We start from the raw sequence: 19,752 nt of genomic DNA, 5'->3' as shown, positions 1-19,752 counted from the left end.
TAGTATTCATCAAATAAAAGCAGGAAGTTCAGTAATAGAAGTAGAGGGTAAGGGTAAAATAACTTTCCTCTTATCTAGAAATAAAAAAAAGGGAGTCTGTAACTTTTAGTAATGTTTTACACGTTCCAAAGTTAACAGCCAATTTGCTGTCCATTAAGTATTTAAATAAAGTATTTGGAATGGTTAGTATTTTTACAAGTGAAAGATGTTTTGTGTATGATGGTAAACATTTAGTTGCTACTGGAACAGGTATGGGAGATAATTTGTATTCTCTTGATTTATGTAATGAGTGGGCTTTAATTACTGATAAAAATATTTCAAATGAATTATTACACAAAAGAGTGGGCCATTTAAGTGAAGGAAGAATGACCAGATTAAAAGATATGGTCGAAGGTTTTACATTTAACGGAAAGTTGTTAAATTGTGTGTCATGCATTAAAGGCAAAATGCATAGACAACCATTTCCCAAGGGAAAAGCTAAGCGTGCAAAAGAGTTATTAGGCATAGTACATAGTGACCTGTGTGGGCCTATGAATGTTACATCAATTGGTGGTTCTCGCTACTTTATTAGTTTTATTGATGATTTGTCGCGAATGACTTTTGTTTATTTTTTGAAAAATAAATCTGAAGTTTTTGAAAAATTCAAAATATTTCAAGCATTTGTGGAAAGGCAAACTGGCAAATCAATCAAAATCTTACACTCAGATAATGGTACTGAGTAGGTAAACAATGAGATGGATAACTATTTAGCATCAAATGGAATTCAGCATCAAAAATCTATTCCATTTACACCAGAGCAAATGGGTGTAGCTGAACGTAGTAACAGAACTCTTGTAGAGCGAGCACGATCAATGTTGGTGGATGCTCACCTTGATCAAAATTATTGGGCTGAAGCAGTGCAAACTGCAAATCACTGTAAAAATATATCTCCAACTATTGCAGTTGCAGGTATGACCCCTTATGAAAAATGGTATGGGGATAAGCCAAATTTAGAATACTTGAGAGTATTTGGATGTTGTGCATTTGCTCACATTCCAAAGCAAAAACGTAAAAAGTGGGATATAAAAGTAAAGGAATTAATGCTTGTTGGGTACTGTCAGGATAGAAAAGGCTATCGATTAATAGATCCCAAAACTTATGAAATAATAAATGCACGAGATGTACAATTTTTGGAAAATGAAATGTACTACAAAAAGGCAAGTAATATGCCAAAATTCTATGATGAATCCTCATTCAGTGGGAGCGTGATTATGACATTTTCAGATACTGAGAATGCAATAGCTGATGATCAGAATGGTGAATTGGAAGGGATGGTTAATGATAATACTCAGTCTGATCATGAATTAGTTAATGCTAGTGTTAAATCTAATCACGATGAACATAATACTGCTCAAAATGATAGCCATGATAACAGTAGTGTAGTTGATGAGCTACCTACATTGACTAGAAACAGAAAACTTAGATTCCCAAATAGTTATACGGACTATGACACACACGGGATGCCAGAAATGCCAATGCCAAATTTAGATCGAATGTGCTTTGTTAAAGCTATGGCAGCAGCAACAAATGGTATGTATTCTGAACCGAAAACCATTGTTGAAGCATTAAGGGGCAATGATGCAAACCATTGGAAGGATTCTATATGGGAGACTATATTAGGCCATATTAAAAACAAAACATGGGAAATAACAGATAAACCTTATGATAAGAACATTGTAGATTGTAAATGGGTTTTCAAAATTAAATGTAATTCAGTAGGCAAGATTGAAAGATATAAAACACGTTTAGTTGCTAAGGGCTATTCTCAGATTGAGGGAATAGATTATACTGAAACATTTGCACCAGTTGTCCGATACGTAACATTAAGAGTTTTATTAGCTTATGCAGCTATATATGATTGGGAAATTGACCAAATGGATGCTGTAATGGCTTTTGTACAGGGAACTCTAAATGAAGACATTTATATGAAAATTCCAGACGGTTTCAGTGAATTTTACAAGCAAAACTTAAAGGGAAAGGTCCTAAAATTAAACAAAGCATTATATGGTTTAAAGCAGAGTGGTAGACTATGGTACCAACTGTTAGAAAAGGGTTTAATAGAAATGGGACTGAGGCAAAGTTCTTTTGATAGTTGTGTCTATATTAAAATAAATGAAAATAAAGATCTTGTTATTGTTACTATATATGTTGATGACTTACTCATTTTTAGTAATAACATAGAACTTAAAAATTGGGTAAAACAACAACTTAAAGAAAAATTTGAAATGAAAGACTTGGGACCAGCAAATTATTGCTTAGGAATTAAAATTGAACGAGATAGAACTAAAGGGTCCATTAGCCTTAGTCAAACTCAGTATGTAGAGAGTATGCTTTGCAAATATAATATGCATGAATCTCATGGTGTAAAAACACCATTAGACCAAAATCAAGTGTTATCTAAACTGCAGATACCAACTAGTAAGGAACAAAAGCTACCTGTTCCTTATCAGGCTGCCATTGGGAGTCTTCTTTATGCAGCTCAAGCAACACGGCCAGATATAACTTATGCTGTGAATTTCCTTAGCCAGTTCTCCAATAATCCGGTAAGGGTTCACTGGAATGCTATCAAGCGCATCATGCGGTATCTTCCAGCCACTACAGATGCTACATTGTCTTTTTCAAAGGACCATAGTGCTGATGTCCTTGGTTACAGCGACTCAAACTATGGAGGTGATGCTGGGGATCGACGATCAACCACTGGATATGTTTTCCTCATCAGAGGTGGTGCAGTGTCATGGTGTAGTAAGCGTCAACCAACCATTGCAACTAGTACAACAGAAGCCGAATATATGGCTCTTTCTGCAGCTACTAAAGAAGCCATATGGCTCAACAAAATTGTTAAAGAACTTGGGATTATTACTGCAAAGCCAGTATTATTATACTGCGATAACAACAGTGCTATTAATCTCAGCAAAAATAGTGTGTATCATGGTAGATCAAAGCATATTGATATACAACATCATTTCATGCGAAAAGCTGTGAAACTTCAGCACATTGACATACAATATAAGACTACTAATGATATGATTGCAGACTTTTTGACAAAAATTGTAAACAGTGCAAAACATGAAATGTCTGCAAAAAAGATGGGTTTAAAATGAAGACCAATGTAATTTAATGTTTTATTATATGTATGTGTGCTGATGTAATTTCTCATTGTATTTAATTAGGATGATATTTAAACCTAAAGTGGGAGTGTAAAAAAGGTTAGCTTTAAATATGTTCTTGGCCCATAGATGGCGCCACTGTTTTTATATTCTTCTATAACTGTGCACTCCAATAAAACTTTACTTGTGTTCCAAACTCCCAACAGGTATGTTGTGTATTATTTATTCTCATGCATGCAAGTAACCACTCTCTGCTATATTGAGTTTCTAATACAATAGCGTAGTTTCTTTTAGTTCTCACGTTTCGTAAAAGCCAAATAAACAATTATTGAATGCAGTTACCTTCACATATAAGATGCAAGTAACTTTTTTGAGACTAAATTTAGGAAAAAAAGTGCGTCTTATATGCCGTCAAATACAATAATGGTGTATTTCAAGCCGAGGCCCTGGCTATTACAGCAGCAATTCAGCACATCATTAATTGTCAAAAATGTACTGCAACTCTTTTTAAAGATAGCATATCAAATCTATATGCAATAGAAAATCCAAATCATACTTCACCGCTTATAATAAATCTGCAAGAAACTCTACAACACTATTCACAATCTCGTATTAATATGATATGGATTAAAGCACATGTTGTCAATACTGCTAATGAGGCAGCAGATCTATTTGCCAAAGCTGCTGCTAACAACGATAATGCACAGGAAATTACAATTGCTCCTCCTTCATATTTAAAAATAGCTCTAAAAACAAAGGCTCTGCGACAATGGCAACGAGAATGGATCCAAGGCAAGATGGGCAGGCGTACATATGATCTTTTACCAAAAGTTATAGCAGAATGACTTATAGCTACAGCACCACTCACCAATTTTATCACATGGCATGGCTCGTTTCCATCACACTTCTATAAACATGGAATTTCAACAACAGATTTATGTGTCTGTGGACCAAATGGTATGCCTGACCACTACTATTTGCTTGTCTTATTACAGCAAACTTTCATCTACCACCGCCACCTAATAATAGGAAAGTTTACCGCCACTTCTTAATAAAGAATAAAGCTATTGTAAATAAAATTTGTAAAATAATCAACACAATAGCAGCACTTGGACAAGATCTCTGCCAACCACAATCATGACAATTGCAATACACAATCAATCATTAGTATACACACATCTGTATTTATTTTTGTTTACCTATATGTTTAATTGTATGTGTATTATTTATATGTATTTATGTACATATATAAGGATGTCTATCATCATCTGAATGCATGTCAAAAATATTAGCAATGTATAACGAATATGTCAAAAGAGCCCTTTGTATGGCAATGTATGAATTTCTTTTAAAACTAAACTCTCGATTCCGCTCTGGAGGACGCGGGGCACGTGCCTGTTTACCTATGTTATACATCAGGCATCCCCGTCCTCTGTCACCTACCTACCTATATATCTGTTAGAAATTAATGTATATCTGGAAAATAAAAATTTATTCACTTGCATTTAAAAATAGAATTCATAAAATAGAATTCATAAAATACATAAAAAAAATTATACATGCAAGTATTGCAAGCTGAACTTTGCAATACTTGCATGTGTATGCTAATTAAATACTTAAATAATCATCACATTGTATGGGAAGATGATTTTGCTTTTCTTACCTATTGGCGGTACTTTCTTGGATGGAAGAGGCTTGCTGCTGTCTTTGCTTCCATTCTCAAAACTCCGGCGAATATCACTAACACTAAAACTGGCTTTTGATCCAAAGGATGGCCTTGACCAGTCTGTTGTGGGTTGGGATTTTGTAGACTGTTTGGGCTGCAGACTATAGGGGAAAAAAAAAATCCAGTCAATGGGAACTTTCACTTTTAGTGATATAAATTAGTCTCATTACATTTTTAGAATAAAACTTGTCATTTCTATGAAAAGTTATAACATACAATATTAATCACATTTTTCCTTTAATACTAGTAATGAAATGTCATTTGTTACTTTTATAATACATTTTCAAAGAAAAGTAAATGTAAAAAATTGGAATTTTGCATTTCATGTCACTGTAGCAATATATTAAAATAATTTATTACAGATGATTTATCTTCAGTGAGTTAAATTCAGAAATAATCAATATAAATAAATAAATGTGCTGAGTGTGCTACCATTACAGAACGAAAGCATGTGGAATGGAAGGGGGAAATACCTTATATACTCCCCCTTTTAAACCCAAACACCAAATCCTGGTGGTGACAAATTATCATCCATCACCTTTTAATTTCGCTGCCAACAGAGTCATGAGGTTATTTTGAAACAGGAGACAGGAAAAATGTACAATGCCTTTGCTGGGGCCTGAACCTCTCGAATATACGCCAAGTGTGCTAACGTTACACTACGAAGGCATGGTGGAAGAAGGGAGAAAATATCTAATACTACCATATGAAATACTAGTCATTTTATCTCCATTTATCAAAATGAAAATATTAATGCGAAAATTGATCACTAATATTATTTTCTATAGGCTTCTCATAGATATTGAAGAATACTAAAACTCTAAATACTGGACTGTATTTGTGAAAGATAATCATTTTTGAGTTGAAACATTTCACATTTTTCATCTTGTTTATGATATATACTTAAATAATACAGTCCTGAAAGATTTGCATATATTAAAAAAAATCATTTAAAGACCTTTAAATACTAAAGTGCTGTAAAATTAAAAATAAATGATTCTGCTTACCTCGTTGAAAGCATATTAAAACTCGAAGCTGGTGAGTCTACAGATTCTGAAATATCTGAGTCAGGAACCAACGGTGGAGATTCAAATCTGTCTTCTTCTTTGAGAGTTGTTTTGCTAGAACTGCTACTGCTGCTCGTGCTGTCCCGTCTGCCCGTTGGTTCAACATGACAGACCTATAACATCAGAGCATTCAGTATCACTTGGTGAATCAAATTATTAAAATTGATTTTGGAAACTAAACACTAATTGCTAAATAGGGATGAATTAATTTTTTAAAAAATTCAAAGATAACTTTGAAATAGTGAATATTAATAAATAATCAACCTTCATGAAATAATAAATTTTCACGAAATTTGATTCTACTCTCTTACTCTATGTATTTTAAAACAGTGTTTCTGAACTTTTTACTTTTTGTGTATTTGCAAATGGCATATTTCTTTTCAAATAGATAAAACTTAAGTTATAAAACATAACAGTAAGACTAAAATAAAATATTGTTGTGTACTATGCAGAGCTTAAATTGTGCCGAAATGCCCACCAGAGCCCGGCTCCAGCAGTTCCAAGTTTCAAGGATAATTCATAATTCTAACGGGAGCGCACTGGAGCCCTAAATAAGATGGCTACAGCACTTTTTTTATGTAAATGACAATTAACAATTTCAGTAGAAGTTTAATCTCAAAAATTTTATTTTTAGGAATTAAATTATATTAAAAAATTGCTTATTAAATTATTTATCTCTTTGCATTTTATTCAATTTTTATTTTAATTATTTAATCACTTTAGCTATTAACTATTAATGATTTTATTTATTTATTTATTCTTGTTCCTCTTTCCAGAAGGTCTTCTACAGGGCTCTGGTACTTCTAATTTTACAAATTAAGCCCTGATGGATTTATGGTTGTCTCTTTTATAACCACTCTGGATGAGTAAGAAATTAAATACTTATTACAAATAATAATATACATCAAAATATACTGTTGTAAATAGTTCAAGAAAGCGGTGAATATTAAGTTAATTCCTCTAAGTGCATGAGAGATCGTTAATTCCCGATATCAGTCATACAGCAAATTCCAAACTACAATTCAGTTAACTCTCTCTTTAAACAGAAAAATCTCAGAACTTACCAAGAACTTATTGCATGAATATGAATGCACACAAGTTCAATGATAGGTTGATAAAATTTATTTCACCAGAAACACTTCTGGAACTTCCCACAAAAATACTCGTACAGGTGTACAAAGTATCGCAGAGTACAACCAGTAGTTACACTTCAAACTACTAAGAACATTAAACAAACAATGCAATACAAAATGCGAAACTCTGACCTAACAATAGCAACTGAAGACCTGATGCTTAGTCTTGTATAGTTTTCTCCCGGCCACTGACAGATTTCCAGCTCTTTCTCTGCTTCTCAAAATTGCCGGAAGGCATATGAGAGTCAGATACCATATAAAATCCATCAGTTACTCAATTACAATACCTATTACGGTAATACAAGGATCGGACAAAATGTCACCAAAATTATTGCCAGCTTATCGATATTTTGCCAAATTAGGTAGATAGCCATTTACTCAATGTTACTGCCGCTTTATTATCATTTTTACGGCAGAGCACCTATTCTCTCAGTTTTTCATATTACATTATACAGAAAAGTAATAGTAATGTTTAAAGCTTCACTAAAATTATCTATCTATGTACAAAATTCGTAGCAAGCTGATTCCTGCATCAGTCACAGATGGCTGAGTAGGGAGAGCTGATTCTGATTGCTGCATCAATAATGGAAGGATTTTGTTTACAGATGAAGTTGATTCCTGAAACTTCTTTAATAATTGAATTTCTTTCTTGAGTCTGTCAATGACTGTAGAAGTTTGTCCGATGATTTCTGGTTTATAATCTATAATTATTTTTCAAAATTTTCTTCTGTGGCAGTTTTCTCATTCACAGCATTTGCAATTTCCTCTTTAACAGAGGCAATGATTTCTTTTATTCGAGCAGCAGTTGCTGCTATCATGTTCTTCATTTCTGTCCTCACCTCAGTGGCATTTGTTACAGTGCAAGTCTCATCTCGGAGAGAGCCAAAAACGGACGCACTCTCCTTCACTTCAGTGCCATTCACTGCTGCCACCTTTAACTCATTAACTGCATCAATCATATTCTTCATTTTGACGGACTTTGCGGCAATCAAAAGCTATCATGGAAAATATCAAGAATGAAAAAAATAATTATAATTTAGTTAATGTTCTAAAATTCTGTTCCTATTTAGCAGGCTTATTACTGATTACAATGGAAATACATGTATCATAATGTAACTAGAAAGAATATTCATCACATCTATTAAACTAAATGTTTAGATTTCTGTATCTTAACCTTTTCATACGAGACTTGTTGAATTTCCTCATTAACAAGGATTAAGTTTAAAAGCAAAACAAAAGGCAAAACCAGAGATTTTAACACATTAAAGGCGGGAGTCGTAGTACTACGATTTATCTTGACTGTAGCTTAAAGGCGAGAGTCTTAGTAATACGATTTGTCTTGACTGTAGCTAGTGCATTGCACAATCCATGCACCACTTTACATTTGTATTTAGTATGTTTCGTGGTTTGAAGCTGTTCGGTTGTTCAAATTCTACTTACAGTAAATTTTGAAATCCTTCAGTATGGTTTCACGTGAAAATAAAGATATATATGCAGATGATTTGATGGACATTGAGGAGCCACAACCTGGTACATCAAACTCAGCACCACGGACTCCACGATATAAAACTGATTCGCCTAGACGTCTTTCGCTAGACATCAAAAAGTACAAATTAATTCGGATAGAAAATAAAGGCAAAAAGCTATATGCCCAACGAAACTGCATAGTTTACGCAGCACATAAAAAAAGGAAAGTTGACTTGCTTCAAATGTGAGTTTTGCAATGCACCTCTTCACTGTGGCGAGTGTTATCAACATTATCACACTCATAAAAATTACTAGATTCTTCTCATCATCTTTATTACTTTAAAACATTTTTTGTAATTAGTGTTAAGTTCTTTTTAATATTGCTTGCAGTTTTAAGAGTTTAAATAAATTTTTTAAGTCTAAATTTTTTTATAATTACATAAAATATCGCCCGCTCTAGGACGAAAAATGAGGCGAAGTGGTCGCCACGTTACATAGAATACTTTCGTCAAGATCCCCGCCTTTAATGTGATAATAAACAGATAATTTTATGAAATTTTCTCTGTTACTGTAAAGAATAAAATATGCTTCCAACATTACACTTATGTACCTTGGTACAGAATAACTGTTTAAATCCCACCTGGCAATGTTGCTTTGTTTTTTTCGATTCCATTCTTTTTAATTTTTTGCGTTTTTAGGAGCTCTAAAACGAAGTAATAAAGATACTAGCTCATTTTCAAAGATTTTAGTGCAAAGTTCGAAAGAAGTACAACGAAAAGGTAGAAAGAAACACTAAATCACCTCATCAGTTTGTTGAGACCACCCATCGTTAGCAGGGATGATGATTTTTGAGGACGTGGAACGTACTCCAGCCCATTCTCCATCCAGCAAGGAATGGTGAGACTCTTTTGAAGAATGTGTGGATGAGGATGAAGTTTTCTTCTCCAAGGTGGCATTTCGTGGCATCAGAGATGGCGGTAGGCTGCTTCTACTGCAAATGAAAGAAAAATTGATAAAAATATAAAATGGAATTGGATGCTCAGATTTTTACATATTATAGCGTATTGCTTTCATACTGAATCCTAATTAAAATTCAAAAACTAATTTTTCTTTGACATGAAAACTCGTCGGCAAATTATGATGAAATTTAAAATACAATATTGAATCTGTATTTTATTATTTGAAAAGTGGAAATTTTCAAATTTGGAAAAAATATTTTGTACAATCATTTCACCAATTTCTTTTAAAGATGCACTTTCACAATTTTGTGACACTTTACTTTTATAATTCTTTTTTTTCTTTTTCTCGCGAATTAAGGTAATAAATATGCACACTTTTTAAACCAACTATTTTTAAGCAAAACTATATGCAGGTAGACGTCTTTTATTGTGATTTATTGCATTGTGTTCACTTTGTTACAAATCGAAGATACATAAAATCATCTGTTGGCATCACTTTGCCAATCTTTTTGCCTTACTCTGGTAATTTTCGTAATAATTCGTAAATTTTTGCAACGTAATTATATCGCAGATCTGTAGAATCGTCTGTTAGCATCACTTTGCCAATCTCATTTTCCCTCTTTTGGCGTTATTACATTCTGTTAACTTTGATAATATTTAAAACTTTCACTCCATAATCGGATGATAGCACGTTTACAATTTTTTACGTTTTCTGTGATAATACCGCATACTGATTATTCAACACTTCAAAAGTCTATTATTTCATTTTTGTTATTTAATCTGCGCGGCTACTTTCTGTTTTTAATAAATTATTTAATTTTATTCTTAAAACTGTCTGACGATTTTCTACGTATACTATTATAGTTGTTTCTGCAAATTTTATACATTAAATGCATAAATAATGTTAATCTGTGAACATATTTTAAATCTTTCCCTGCTCTTTTATGAAAGCTATGCTCTTAGTAATTAGTAATCTTAAAATTACATCTAAATATTCGAAGTGCCGCAGTTTTTTCTTCTTTTATATCAAAAGGTGGAAATAATTGTGCTTAGAGAGAGAGAGAATTATGTCAAAAAATACAGATATCATAACCCAGAGACGCATGAATACAAAGGTAAGATTCTTGAAGGAATTTTAAAATGTTAGTTTAACAAATACACATGAGAAATCGAAGGTGCCTTGCTGCTTTTACAGATTAAAATGTATAAACATAACTTTTATACATACTAGAAAAAAAGAATTTTATGAGACTTATTGAGATACTCAATTCACTGCAGTCTATTGGAACCTGTGTACGAAGTCGTGGTATCTCAAGCTATGCGTAACTTTAGCGGAGCCTCAAACCACGATCAAATAAAAACAGTAATGCTGTCACCCAACAACAGAAAAGTTTATCATGAGATAAATAATAGAAATCTAAATGTAGAATAAATTTTGTGACCATTAGAACAGACGTAATTTCAAAATCTCTGATGTAAAACCATACTTTTCACTGGGAAAATACTAGCCTGAATCTTGAATTCGAAATATGCCCCAGAAAGGTCTTAAATTTGGTGCTCCCCGTTTCTCTTTCCTATCTCCCCCCAGATGAAAAAAGATTCTACAAGTGTAGGGGAGGGGATATCAGAGACAAAGGATATAAGCTACATTAAGTTTGCCGTCCAACAATCGGGTATCCAGCCTGTTCATAATATGCAATCTGTCATTAAAGCTTCGAGATATGAGGCTTAACATTAACCCTTTGCGACACAGTGTGTCCGGTCTAGAACACCTAAAATTTTCCTTCTGTACTCACAGAAAAATTGAGTGAAAAAGGATTTATAGGTTACTCTGAACCTTCTTCATTTATAGTAGATGGCAGTATATAGTAGATCTGAAGAGGTATGCAGACAGGTCGTAAAACTACCGAAGACAGTTTCAATACATATAACGGAAAACAATCATGTTTACCCCCCCCCCAATATTAAGTGAATAGAAATTGAGCCATCTTTACCCTTTGATCACTGTGCTTGTGTTAGTAGTGGTAAGTATTGCAGCTGCTATGGTGTTCGTTCTCAGTTCTTTCTTGACGCCCATTGGACCGACCGTGGGGGGTGGAGGAGGAGAAGTCACATCCGATCTCTGTTCCCATTTCTTGGCTAATGCTTTGAATTTTTGCACACTTCCGGAAGGCTCCGTGGCTGCTTTAAGAACAGTCTTCTGTTGGCTCAAGCGCCGTGGTCGTAAATCGAGATTTACGTTCCTCTCTGCAGTATTCGAACCTTCTGACTCTCTGTGCACGCCAGAAGCACTTTTGCTAGATTCATTTTTCTCGGTTTTCACATAACTCCTGAAAAGTTTAACATTTTATTTATACAAATTATAATTTAATTGACTTTATGAAAAGTAGGATATGAACATTTTACTTCACAATAAGCACTGTGAACAAAAACAAAAATCAAGAATTACGGAAGCAAAAATCAAGGTACATTGCAGAAGGTAATATTTCGCTTACTTTAAATCGAAAATATATCGGATATATGCAGTACCTACTTTGCTTTTTTGCAGATGCATTTCAAAATATTTATACTTAAGAGATATATTATTAGAGATATACTAATTATTAAGAGATATATTAATATTTATACTCAGAGTTATATTTGTCATGAAAATGAACACAATTTTAAAAATAAACCTACCTTTTAACAGCGCACCCAATCTCGCGTACGCATTGATTTCAGATTGCGTAAGTTTATATAGTTCTATATTTCTTAAGACGCCATTGAAATACTAGTTTAATTTTTAAAGCCTTTTTTGATTTTAAATCCTTTTTTGATATCCTATGGATTTAACAATTTGGGAATTGCCCATGACGAAAAGTCGGCAATAGAATTTTGGGTAAAGTGCAGAATCACCCACTGCTTCACGCGTTTTTAAGAATTGCACATACTCGGTATTCATGTACACATCGACCTATTTTCAGTTAAAAAAAAAAAAATCCCATTGCACAAAAATGGCACTGCACACCCCTATGACTTTATCTATGTACACATCGACTGTATTTTCATTTAAAAAGTAAAAGAAAATTGACAAAAATCCAATTGTTTTTACCCTTGTAAAAAGCGGCAAACAAATAAGTGAGCGATTTTGTACTTTACCGAGAATATTTTCAAAGAAAAGGCATCATTCATTATAGAAAATTACGTTTGAACAACCAACAAGATGAAATTATGCTTTAGCGATAAGTCGGTAGCGAAATAGCTATGCAGGCATCCATTCAGTTATATTTAGCAATTTTTATATAAATTATAATAATGATCTGAAATAGTTATTTACTCTTATGCTTCCATTCAGTCGTATTTAGCCTTTTTCATATAAATTATAATAATAAAAAAGTATTATATGAAATTAACCTTTCATCTAAATTAAAACATCAACCTTAGATAGTTATTTACTATTATACTTCCTTTTTTGCCGCAATGATTAAGGTTGCCGCAATTATTTTTGGCAGCATTGGCATCAACAATAGTTTGGCGATTTTTTACGGCCCTCGAAACCGAATAGTACCCAATAATCATTACGTTTTCACATTACACCTATGATATCTGAAATCCGTTTTAAATGAGGACAGAACACAGATCTCATAAAATACACTGAAGTGACAAAAGTCATGGGATACCTCCTAATATTTTGTCGGTCCTCCTTTTGCCCGGCGAAGTGCAGCAACTCGACGTGGCATGGACTCAACAAGTCGTTGGAAGTTCCCTGCAGGAATATTGAGCCATGCTGCCTCTATAGACGTCCATAATTGTGAAAGTGTTGACTGTGCAGGGTTTTGGGCACGAACTCACCTCTCGATGATGTCCCATAAATGTTCGTCGGGATTCATGTCTGGCGATCTAGGTGGCCAGCTCATTCGCTGGAATTGTCTTCTAACCAATCGCGAACAACTGTGGCCCGGTGACATGACGCATTGTCATCCACAAAAATTCCATCGTTGTTTGAGTACCTGAAGTCCATGAATAGCTGTAAGTGATCTCCAAGTAGCTGAAGGTATCCATTTCCAGTCAATGATCGGTTCAGTTGCACCAGAGGACCGAGTTTATGCCATGTAAAAACAGCCCAGACCATTATGGAACCACCACCAGCTTGAACAGTGTCTTGTTGACAACTTGGGTCCATGGCTTCGTGGGGTCTGCGCCACACTCGAACCCTACCATCAGCTCTTACCAACTGAAATCGTGACTCATCTGACCAAGCCACGGTTTTTCATTCGTTTAGGGACCAACCGATATGCTCACGAGCCCACAAGAGTCGCTGCAGGCGATGTCGTGCTGTCAGTAAAGGCACTCGAGTCGGTCTTCTGCTGGCAAAGCCCAAGGAAGACAAATTTCGCCGCACTGTCCTATCGGACACGTCCCTCGTACGTCCTACATTGATTTCTGCGGTTATTCGACGCAGTGTCGCTTGTCTGTGAACACTGACAACTCTACGCAGACGTCGCTGGTCTCGGTCGTTAAGTGCAGGTGGTCGGCCACTGCGCTGTCCATGGTGGGATGTTATGCCTGAAATTAGATACTCTCGGCAAACTCTTGACACTGTGGATCTCGGAATGTTGAATTCCCTAACGATATCCGAAATGGAATGACCCATGCGTCTAGCTCCAACTACCATTCCGCGTTCAAAGTCTGTTAATTCTCGTCGTGCGGCCATAATCACGTCAAAGCCTCTTCACATGAATAACGTGAACACAAATGAAAGCACTGTCGAAGCACTTCGCATTTATACATTTTCTACGCGATACTACTGCCATCTGTACATTTTCATATTGCTATACCATGACTTTTGTCACTTCAGTGTACATTGATTCCTCCTTAACAATATAGTTAGTTAACTAATTAAATCAAAGGAATAGAAACCATTTGCATGCATTTTTATGGAACAGGTTGTAAGGTTTATTGTAAGTTCAAGTATTGTAAGTTGTAAGGTTATTTGAGTTCAAGCCCTAGTGGAGGCTTTGCTGTATGCCCTGAGAAAGGGGCCATCTGTGAAACTCTTATTTTAAACAATAAAGCGCAATTAACCCTTCTCGAGTTTACGTCTCTGTTCCTGTACTATGAAGCGATTATTCGCTAGCTGTTCATTAGGTTCTTCCACATTTAGTTGTTAGATAAAAGGGTGGAACTCCACAAGGTGAAAATTTTTAAGCACAGTATAGTTCAACGCCATTGAAAAGGGTAAAACTTGGCGGAAGACAAAATTTTGAAAGATGTACTGGATACCTGCACTTCTCCAAATGTTGTATTACTTAAAATTTGCTAAACATATTCTAGCGCAACTAGAGCACGCCAGTTTAAAGTTATGTACGGTATTTGATACGAATCCCAAAAATTTGTTACCAGTATCATAAACAACAGTGAATTATCGTCGTTAGTAAAAACATTATTTCTGGTTTTCGAAAACATTCTAAATATATCTATGCCTATAAATACTAAACTTCTGTTATTAGATTATAAACTTTGCTACATAGAATTCAATTTAAATAACAGGAAAATTTGAATAAAAATTTTTGTTATTTAATAGTGATGGGAAATAATTGAAACTTAGGTGATAACTGACAACACGAATTTTTAGTGAAATTAACAAGATTGCATCAAGATTTTACGGAGATTTTTGTAAGGTATTTTCTCCCTCCTCCCAGCATGCCTTTGTGGTGTAACGGTAGCACACTCGCTCCGTCCTACAGTGGCGCCCGAACTTAAGGTGGTGAATGGCAATTCGTCACCACCGAAATTAGAAGACTGGGTCTCCACATCTCCAAGTTGCCCTTTTAAAGGGAGTATAATAAGGTATTTTCTCACTTCTTTACGTATGCGTATATTTTGGGCGTAACTGGAAGCACACCCGACGCATATTCGAGATCCAGGGTTCGAGTCCCGGCGAGGGACGTATTTCCACATCTTCTGCTTCTAAAAATAACCTAATGCTTCTACAGTAGTATGAAGCTTGATAAAAAGTAGTACGACCGTTCTAGTTCAGCTTAATAAAAGTTACCGTTTATGTATTTTGTTACATCTAAATATTTATATTTAAAACTAGGCAAAAATTAAATTCGGTACTTTTCCGTTTTTCCGGCGCAGGCGATAAAGTCGCCAATAATGGTACAACTGATGCCAAACGGAATATCCTCGCTGGTAACCTTTTACGCTTCATTTTCAAAACAAGACGCCGCCATTTCTTATCAGATTGATTGTCTCTTTCAATACTGGCATACAATTACATAGAATTTTTACAAGATAGTTCAACTTTATGCCCTAAGGCCTTTCGCGGTCATTAAGTCAATTAGGATGAAATCACATCGCTCACCCGAAGGCGAAAATATAGAAAAGGCAAAGGGTTGAATTCATCCATTTCTAATGAGAATGCACTAAAGAAGTAAAGTCCGGCCGTTTTACATAACTTCTGAGTCAGATATTCGTACGAATTCAAATAATTCTTGCACTTAAACTTGTATTCCAAACTAAGATTTAACTTGAAATTAATGTAAATAATTGCTGAGAGAATTAGATTTTTGTAGTGTAATTTACGTGGGATGAGATCACTTGGGGTCACGTGATACGACCCGGCGATTCAGGATGTTGAACCATGAAAGCATAGTAAATTATTAAATTAATGTCTTTTTACAAATTTATTGTCTTTATTTATTGGGTACTTTTCCGTTTTGCCGGCGCAAGCGATAAAGTCACCAATAATGGTACAACCGATGCCAAACGGAATATTTTCCCTGGTAACCTTTTACGCCTCATTTTCAAAACAAGTCGCAGCTTTTTCTTATCAGATTGATTGTTTCCTTCAATACTGGCATATAATTACATAGAATTTTTATCAGATAGTTCAGTTTTATGTCTAAGGCCATTTTCGGTAATTAAATCAATTAGGATGCAATCGCAGCTCTTACCCGAAGCCGAAAATATAGAACAGGAAAGTCAAGGGTTAAATTCATCAATTCTAATGAGGATGCATTAGTGAAGTAAAGCACTGCAGTTTTACATAATTTCTGAGTAAGCTATTCGTACGCATTGAAATATTTCTTGCATTTAAACTTGTGCTTCAAATTAAGATTTAACTTGAAATTAATGTAAATAATGACTGACAGTGTTAGATTTTTGTAGAGTAGTTTACGTGAGATGAGATCGCTTGGGGTCACGTGATATGAACGGGCGAATCAGGATGTTGAACCATGAAAGCATAGTAAATTCTTAAATTAATGTCTTTTTACAAATTTATTGTCTTTATGTATTGGCTTTTTATAAAGCTTTAAGTGATATTAAAATGTTTATGCCTTCAAAAAAAGAATTCTTAGAACTAAAATTTTTTTCATATTTTTTATGTGTATACTGTATGTTGTCGCCAATAAAGTCTGCTTGGCGAGATTTGCGCCGGCAAAACGGAAAAGTACCATTTATTGGCTTTTTACAAAATTTTAAACGTTATTAAAATGTTTATGCCTTCAAAATAACAAATTCTTAGAACTAACATTTGTTAACATTTTTCGTGTACATACTGTATGTTGTCGCCAATAAAGTCTGCTTGGCGAGATTTGCGCCGGGAAAAGTAACTTAAATTCTTCTTCTTTTTCTTTTTCTTTTTTTTTTTTTTTTAAAATCAGGATCAAGTATTTGTCTATGGATTTTTTTAGAGGGTGAGGGGATACATTCAACACGTATTTTTATGTATTCTGTGTTCTGCTATTCGTCGATAGTTAAAATTGACAACTATCTTTAAAATTACAGTTGTTTCAAAGAAGTTTGAAATATTGTTCGAGCTATTTTGCAGAACTAACAATCTTAAAATGGTGTGTTAGTTCCATGGCAAAATGAAAAATATAATCTCGATCGATAAAAACTAATATTACGCCTAAGGAAAAAAAATTGAATGGATGGAGAAATAGGTAAATTACCTGTAATTCGAATCAGGCAGTTGTTCTACCATGAAACCCCTGTTCGAAATCCAATCTGGATCTGGAGATTCAGTAGTTGCATCTGAGAGATATTCTTCGGTAGAATAGGTGATTGATTCTGCCTGGCGGTTAGTAAATCTTCGCAAGGAAACATCAGTTGATGCATCCGATAAGTATCCTTCCGTTGAAGCACAATCTTCATTCAATTTATTTAAATTACATGTCTCGGAGGCAAGCTGAGTTTTTTCGAATGAATCCGTGGTAGCATCAGACAAACAGTCATCTGTAGTCGTGTGCCGAGAATCTTCCGTTCTGTGGCTTAAAGTAGAATGCGAATCGTCGTCTTCACTTTCGTCGCATTCAGAGTTCAGAGACCGTGCCGCAGTCCATATGGTGCTTTCTTCTTTTTTCACATTAGAAGATCCATTGATCGTTGTTTCCTTCGTTTGGGATTCTTTAAAGCTAAGAGGCAATGCACGGAATTTCCCAACTGGAATTTCTAAGTTTTCAGCATTAAATTCTTTATTTTCCAATTCTGTATCTGAATAATTCTGGCATTTCTTTGATGCGCCGTTTCTTGCAGTTCCGTTGCTGATACTAAATTTGTTTAAACTTTCTGTTGTTGTAAAGATATCATTTTTCTTTTCCGCAAAATTTGGCAATCCTTCTGGTAAGTAATTCAGACTTGCTTCAGATAAGTAGCCTTCGTTCAATGGAGCATTATTATTGTCTGATACTGCGTAAGGAGATGGAGTACGGCCATTTTGTTTTTCATTATTTTCAGTTTCTACTTTCAGAGAAAGGTCTTTGGCATTTGCAGAAATTTCAATCTTTGATTCATCATGTTTTAATCGAATTTCGGTCTTAGATACATAAATAGCTGGTGTCGTTTTCGGATGTTCCACATCAGGTAACTTCGACGTCTTTCCAATGCTTTCAACCAAAAGTGGTTGATGAGAGACATTTCTGGCGTTACTCGTAAAGGCATTTGATTTTCCATAAAGTACGACACCGGAGCTGTTCGTCTGAGAATACGGCTGAAACGAAATGAGATAAAAGACACTTAAGAACACTTTCAAACTTGTTTAAAGCAACATCATTAACAATCGCACCTGCAAAATCCTTAACATTTTAGAATGTAAAATAAAATTTAAAAGAAAGAAAAGAAAATCTTAAAGGTTTCAGATTTTAAATTAGTCCAAAGGGGGCTTTTTTTTTAACGTTTTGTTTGTTACATTTATTTATTGAACATCATGTTCTTCGCACTTAAACCACAAAATTTAGTTCAAGAGCAATATCGCAAAATAATTTTAAATTGAGGATATCTTTAGAATTTTCTCACGCGCTGGAGATAAAAATGTTTCTTTCTGTACGACGTTGCCATGGCTCGCTTTAAAATCCTTGAGTTTGTTCATAAAAAATTCGTTAAAGTTTTACAAAATATGAAATCGATAATAAAACAAATTTCGGCTTCCATATGCCCATATTCGCAGTAGGATTACGTCATTCAAAACTCGATGGCTCTATGTACCGCTGTTTTATCACATTGCAAGAAATACACATACATATATGAAGATTTTTCATTATTTAATTTCTTCAAATATAATGCAGTACTCTAACATTGGGTGACAACAGTTTGAAAAGTGAAACGGACATTTATAGTGAACCAACGCAAAATCGAAAACAATAGTCCACGGACAAAGCCCCTTTGGACTAATAAACCTGTCACATGACATGGTCTAGCATCGCGGACGCTATCATTTGTCAGTGACACGAGATTTTAGCGTTCTGCACTGTGTCTGTTGTCAAAGCCTCTTGGTTTCTGGAGGGCTGACGAACCATGATCTTGTTTTTCCTCTGATATCGTTCTAGATATAACGAATCAGAGGATGTAAAATACTACCGAATAATTTTGAAGGCGTGGCTAATTCACTCTGCAACTTGTTTCCATGGGAACAACACGCCACAATGTTCTTGAACTCTGGATTATAGAGGCAGCAGATTCCTCACGTCACGAGAACTATACTTCACTACAGTAACTGTTCTATGCTTTTCATAATTTAATTTTAAATTAGCTTTATATAATAGAGAATATTTGTTCTAATCCAATATATGGAGTCAGAAGTGATACCCACACCATTATTTGACAGAGGTCGTATTAAAACACTGAACTGTAAATGGCAGTATTTGACATAGTGAATAATAAATAAAAGGGAATTATTCATTTGTGATATTTTATTCATGTTATGAATTCTGCCACATCCTAAATATGCCATCTTTCTAACTAGCTGATTAATTTTTATTTTAAAGAAAA

The 19,752-nt window shown here is 34.5% G+C and overlaps 1 protein-coding gene across 1 annotated transcript in view; it reads right to left on the bottom strand.

Annotated features, from left to right (window-relative positions):
* LOC118188453 (uncharacterized) overlaps positions 1–19,752 on the bottom strand; it is a 537,164-nt gene that overhangs the window by 11,393 nt on the left and 506,019 nt on the right. The window contains exons 8-12 of the mRNA XM_085812498.1: positions 17,439–18,475; positions 11,493–11,828; positions 9,341–9,530; positions 5,880–6,052; positions 4,810–4,973 (exon numbers count right to left, since the gene is read on the bottom strand). Of these exons, the coding sequence (XP_085668624.1) occupies positions 4,810–4,973; positions 5,880–6,052; positions 9,341–9,530; positions 11,493–11,828; positions 17,439–18,475 (1,900 nt within the window). The remainder of the gene's footprint in view (positions 1–4,809; positions 4,974–5,879; positions 6,053–9,340; positions 9,531–11,492; positions 11,829–17,438; positions 18,476–19,752) is intronic.

The sequence above is a fragment of the Stegodyphus dumicola genome, chromosome 1 (genome assembly GCF_044657685.1).
Source record: "Stegodyphus dumicola isolate Sdum_Otavi_A_Nest chromosome 1, ASM4465768v1".
Lineage (NCBI taxonomy): Eukaryota > Metazoa > Arthropoda > Arachnida > Araneae > Eresidae > Stegodyphus > Stegodyphus dumicola.
Note: the sequence above shows the minus strand (reverse complement) of the source record. Positions and strands in the feature narration are given on the sequence as shown.